Source organism: Rhincodon typus, unplaced genomic scaffold (assembly GCF_021869965.1).
Source record: "Rhincodon typus isolate 14 unplaced genomic scaffold, sRhiTyp1.1 hic_rhity00000068, whole genome shotgun sequence".
NCBI lineage: Eukaryota > Metazoa > Chordata > Chondrichthyes > Orectolobiformes > Rhincodontidae > Rhincodon > Rhincodon typus.
In genome coordinates this window covers 105,736-111,467 of record NW_025965706.1, presented here as the reverse complement: position 1 = coordinate 111,467, position 5,732 = coordinate 105,736, and the positions used below count along the sequence as shown (strand labels likewise).

At 42.9% G+C, this 5,732-nt stretch overlaps 1 protein-coding gene across 1 annotated transcript in view; it reads right to left on the bottom strand.

Moving 5' to 3' along the window:
- Positions 1 to 1,312: 1,312 nt before the first annotated feature.
- pmt (phosphoethanolamine methyltransferase) overlaps positions 1,313 to 5,732 on the bottom strand; it is an 8,174-nt gene continuing 3,754 nt past the window's right edge. The window contains exon 4 of the mRNA XM_048621143.1: positions 1,313 to 1,346. Within this exon, the coding sequence (XP_048477100.1) occupies positions 1,313 to 1,346 (34 nt within the window). The remainder of the gene's footprint in view (positions 1,347 to 5,732) is intronic.

Genomic DNA, 5,732 nt, shown 5'->3' with positions numbered 1-5,732 from the left:
GGGCCTAGACCCTTCTTCAGAAGGGTCATTTTCTGAAGAAGGGTCTAGGCCCGAAACGTCGGCCTTCCTGCCCTTCTGATGCTGCTTGGCCTGCTGTGTTCATCCAGCTCCACACCTTGACGCAGATTTGGGGACTGTCTCCTTGCCCAGCCCCATACTGCTACCACAGCATAAGCCACATTTCTTCTGAAAGATGGCACCTCCACCAGAGAACTCCTTCCTCAGCACAGCCCTGCAGCGCGAGCCGTAATTTTGTGTTTGGATCTGTCAGGGTTTTATGGAGTTGCAAGTTTCTAATTCAGAGGTGGAATGCTATCACTGAGTTACAGCTGACGCTTCAAATATACCAGCATAAAGATATAATTTTAATCGGCTTGAGTTATTGATGGATCATCCACTAGCTAATTAAGTATAATGACAATCAGAGCTAAACTATTGTCATTTTCTCTCACCTCAGATAAATTATTCTGTATTTTAAAGGAATGGTTCAAAATTGTTAATAGGAAAGCAAAATACTGCAAATGAGGGAAATGTGGAATGAGACATCAAAAATGTTGCAAATACCCAGCACAATGATGGAGAAAAACAACATTGAGCTTTCTCTCTTCATAGACATTGCCTCCCCTGCTGAGAATTTCCAGCATTATGTATTTAAGTTTCTTGTTGTTCTTGCCTGACTGGGTACAGCTGGGCATGTATTATCTCTTAGAAGGTCTACAATCAAGATTAAGTACACAAGTGCTGCTGATTTTGCTTGTCTTTTTCAACATTTGTTCAGTGCATGTGGGCATCACTGGGATGGACGACTTTTTATTGTCTGTCACTAACTGTCATTGCGATAGTGATGATGAGTCATGTTCTTCAACCCCCAGTGCAGTCCTTGGGGGGTAGGTACATGCACAATGTTGTTAGGAAGGGAATTCCAAGCTTCTGAGCCACTGGCAGTGAAGGAATGGTGAAACAGTTCCAAGTTGGGATATGTGGCATGGAGAGGAACTTGCAGGTGATGGTGCTCCAATGGAAAGTTATAATCATGCGGAAAGAGATACTGAGCAAACTGATGGTGCTATGGGCTGAAAGGTCTCAAAGTCCTGATGGACTTCATTCTAGGATCTTAAAAAGAGGTTGCCAGTGAGTTAGTGGATGCATTGGTGTTAATTTTCCAAACTTCCTTAGCTTCAGGAAAGATTCCATTGGAGTCGAATGCAGGAAACATAACCTCTCCAAGAAAGGAGAGTGGCAGAAAGCAGACAGCTATGGGCCCATTAGCTTGATTCTTTGGGAAGGAGTTAGAATCAATCATTTAAAGACATTATAGCTGCACACTTAGAAGATCCTGAGGTAATCTGGAACAGTCCGCAAGGTTTTATCAAAGGCAAATCATGTTTAACCAATCTATCACAGTTCTTTTGAAGGATTAGCATGCCCTGTGGATAAATGAGAGCCTAAAGATGTATTTTCCTTGGATTTCAAAAAGGCATTTGATAATTAAAGGTTATTGCAGAAAACAAAAGCTCATCATGTTAAGCATAACATGGATACCAGATTGGATGGCGCTCAGGAAACAAAAAGTATACATAAATAGGTCCTTATCAGATTGGCAGGATGTGACACATGGAGTCGTGTAAGAGGCCCTGCTGGGCCTTCAGTGTTTTGCTGTTTAAGATATGTTAGCTAAATTTGTAACAACGGCAAGCTGGGTAGGAAAATGTGTTGTGAAAGTAACATAACGAAGTTGAGTTTAGTGGGCGGTCAAAAATACCTTTTGCCCTACCAAAGTGGAACACCTCACATTTATCTGAATCAAACTCCATCCGCCAGTCTTAGGCCTGCCTGATCAAGGTCCCACTGTACTCTGAGGTAACCTTCTTTGCTGTTTACTGCACCTCCAGTTTTGGTGCCATCTGCAAACTTAGTAATCACACCTCCTGTGTTCACGTCCAAATCATTTATATAACTGACAAAAAGCAGTGGACCGAGCACCAATCCTTGTGGCACACCACTGGACGCAGGCCTCCAGTCTGAAAAGCAACCCTCCACCACCACCCTCTGTCTCCTTCCTTCAAGCCAGTTCCGTATCCACGTGGCTAGTTCTCCCTGTATTCCATGTGATGTAACCTTGCTGACCAGTCTACCGTGCAGAACCTTGTCGAATGTCTTACTGAAGTTCATATAGATCACGTCCACCGCTCTGCTTTCATCAATCCTCTTTGTTGCTTCTTCAAAAAACTCAATCAAGTTAGTGAGACACGACTTCCCATGCACAAAGCCATGTTCACTATCCCTAATCAGTCCTTGCCTTTCCAAATACATGTGAATCCCATCCAACAATTTGTCCACCACTGATGTCAGGCTTAGCACTCTATGGTTCCCTGGCTTTTCCTTACCACTTTTCTTAAATAGTGGCACCACATTAGCAAACTTCCAGTCTTCTGGCACCTCTTCTGTAGCTATCGATGATATAAATATCTCAGGGTGCCAGCAATCACTTCCCTAGCTTCCAACAGAGTTCTAGGGTACACCTGATCAAGTCCTGGGGATTTATCCACCTTTATGCGTTTTGAGACTTCCAGTACCACCACCTCTGTAATATGGACATTTTCCCAAGATGTTGCTAGTTATTTCCCCATGTTCTCTAGCTTCCACATCCTCCCTCAGAGTAAACACTGATGCAAAATGCTCGTTTAGTATCTCCCCCCCACAACAAATCTCCTGCATTTCCACACACATGCAGTCTTGCTGATCTTTAAGCGGTCCTTTGTCTCCCTTGTTACTCTTTTGTCCTTCATGTATTAGTAGAATCTCTTTGGATTCTCTTTAACTCTATTTGTCAAAACTAGCTCATGTCCCCATTTTGCCCTCCTGATTTCCCCTCTTAAGTATACCTCTACCTCTACTGCCTTGATACCCTCCTCTGGATTCACTCGATACCTGCAGTATATACCTGACATATGCTTCCTTCTTTTTCTTGACCAAAACCTCTCTTTCTCTTGTCATTCAGCACTTCCTACATCTACCAGCTTTGCCCTTCACTGTAACAGGCTCTGGACTTTCATTATCTCATTTTTGAAGGCTTCCCATTTTCCAGCTATCCCTTTACCTGTGAATATCTGTCCCCAATCAAATTTTGAAAGTTCTTGCCTAATACTGTCAAAATTGGCCTTCCTCCAATTTAGAACTTTAACTTTTAAATCCAGTCTATCCTTTTCCATCACTATTTTAAAACTAAAAGAATTATGGTCACTGGCCCAAAGTGCTCTCCCACTGACACCTCAGTCACCTGGCCTGCCTATTTCCCAAGAGTAGGTCATGTTTTGCACCTTCTGTAGTAGGTACTTCTAAATACTGAATCAGAAAATTTTCTTGTACACACTTAACAAATTCCTTTCAATCTGAATCCTTAACAATATGGCAGCCCCATTCTATGTTTGGAAAGTTAAATTTTCCTACCATTACCATCCTGTTATTCTTACAGATAACTGAGATCTTGTAAATTTTTTTCTCAGTTTCCTGCTGGCTGTTGGGGGTCTATAGTACAATCCCAATAAGGTGATCATCCCTTGCTTATTTCTCCGTTCCATCCAAATACCTTCCCTGGATGCCCTCCCAGGAATAACTTGCCTAAGTACTCTGTAATGGTATTCCTAATAAAAATTCCACTCCCCCGTCCTCTCTCACCCCCATTTATATCCTTCCTATAGCATCTTTACCCTGGAACATTAAGCTGCCAGTCCTGTCTCCCTGAGCCACGTCCCTGTAATTGCTATGATATCCCAGTCCTTTGTTCCCAACCATGCCCTGAGTTGATCTGCCTTACCTATTAGGCCTCTTGCATTGAAATAACTACAGTTTATTTTATCAGTTCTACATTGTTCTCTGCTTTGTTCCTGCCTGGCCTGACTGTTTGACATGCTCCTTTTCCCAACCACACCAATCTCAGAGCTATCTCTGAGTCACACACTCTTCTCTCCCTCTCCCCCGCCCCCCCTTAATAGGTTAAATCCTCCCAAACAGGTCTAGCAAATCTCCCTGCCAATAAATTAATTCCCTTCCGATTCAGGTGCAATCAGTCCTCCTTGTACAGGTCACTTCTACCCCAGGAGAGATTCCAATGGTCCAAAAATGTCAATCCTTCTCCCCTGCACCAGCTCCTCAGCCACGCATTTATCTGCTGTATCCTCCTGTTCCTACCGTCACTAACTCGTGGCATCAGGAGTAATCCAGATATTACAACCTTCGAAGACCTACTTTTTAAATTTCTGCTCCATTTCCTACATTCTGTCCACAGAATCTCGTCCTTTTCTCATCCTGTGTCATTAGTTCCAATGTGTACAACAACCTCCTATTTGTATCTCTCCCCTTTGAGAATAGTCTGCGTCCTCTCCAAGATATCTTTGATCTTGGCACCAGGAAGGCAACACACCATTCTGATGTCTCACTGTCGGCCACAGAAACATCTGTCTGTGCCTCTGACTCGAGAGTCCCCTATCACAATCGACTACTTGGAACCTGAGGTACCCCTCATTACATTAGAGCCAATCTCAGTACCAGAAACCTGGCTGTTAGTGCAACATTCCCCTGACAGTCCATCACCCCTTATATTTTCCAAAACAGCGTACTTATTTGAGATCGGGATAGCCACAGGAGACTCCTGCATGACCTGTCTCCCTCTCCTACCTTTCCTGGAGGTTTAGGGTGCTGGCAGGTAGAATAAATGTGGGAAAACGGAAAGTTGTTTACTTTGGCAGGGAGAATAAAAACGTAAAGTATTATTTACAGAAGAGAATAACCCGAGAAAGTCCAAGGTGCAGATGGATTTAGGTGTTCTGGTTAATGAATCATTAATGTTAGGATGCAGGGCCATACAAAATCAATAAGGCTAATGAGATTCTAATTTTTATTATGATAGGAATTGAACATAAAAGTAAAGGTGTTATGCTTCAATTATATGGGGCATTAGTGAGACTGCACCTCAAATACTGCATTCAGTTTTGGTCTCTTTATTTAAGGAAGGATATAAATGCATTAGAAGTGGTTCAGAGAAGGGTTACTAGATTTATACCTGGAATGAGTGGGTTGTCATATGAGGAAAGATTGGACAGACTAGGCTTGTTTCCACTGGGGTTTAGAAGAATGAGGAGTGACTTGTTTGAAGTGTATAAGATCCTGAATGGTCATGATAAAGTGAATTTGGAAAGAATGTTTTCCATTGTGGATTAGTCCAGAACGAGAAGGCACTGTTTTAAAATCAGTGATTACCCTTTCAGGACAGAGATGAGGACATTGTTTCTTTCTGAGGGCCATGTGAATTGGGAACAGCTTGAGGGGCTGAATTGTGTTTTCCTGCTCCTAGCTCTTACGTTCTTATGAATGTTGCATAGAGATGGCTAGATTCTTACTTGTTGGAGAGAGTCATTGGTTGGCGGTTGTCAGTCTAAACTTGGTTGTTGTCCATGGACTGCTTCAAAATTGACTCCTATGAATAGCGCTGAACATTGAACGAGCATCAGAGAACATCCCCACCTGTGACCTTTATAACAGAATGAAGCAGCTGAAGATAGTTCGGCTTAGGACAGAACCCCGAGGAACTTGAGAAGGGCTCTTGTGATACAGTATTAGTGACCCTACCTCAGAATCACAAAGCCTGGGTTTAAGCCCCACCTGCTCCAGAAGTGTGGAACTATGAACAGGTGATTTAGAAAATGTCTATCCTGAGCATCCTTTGCAGTGAC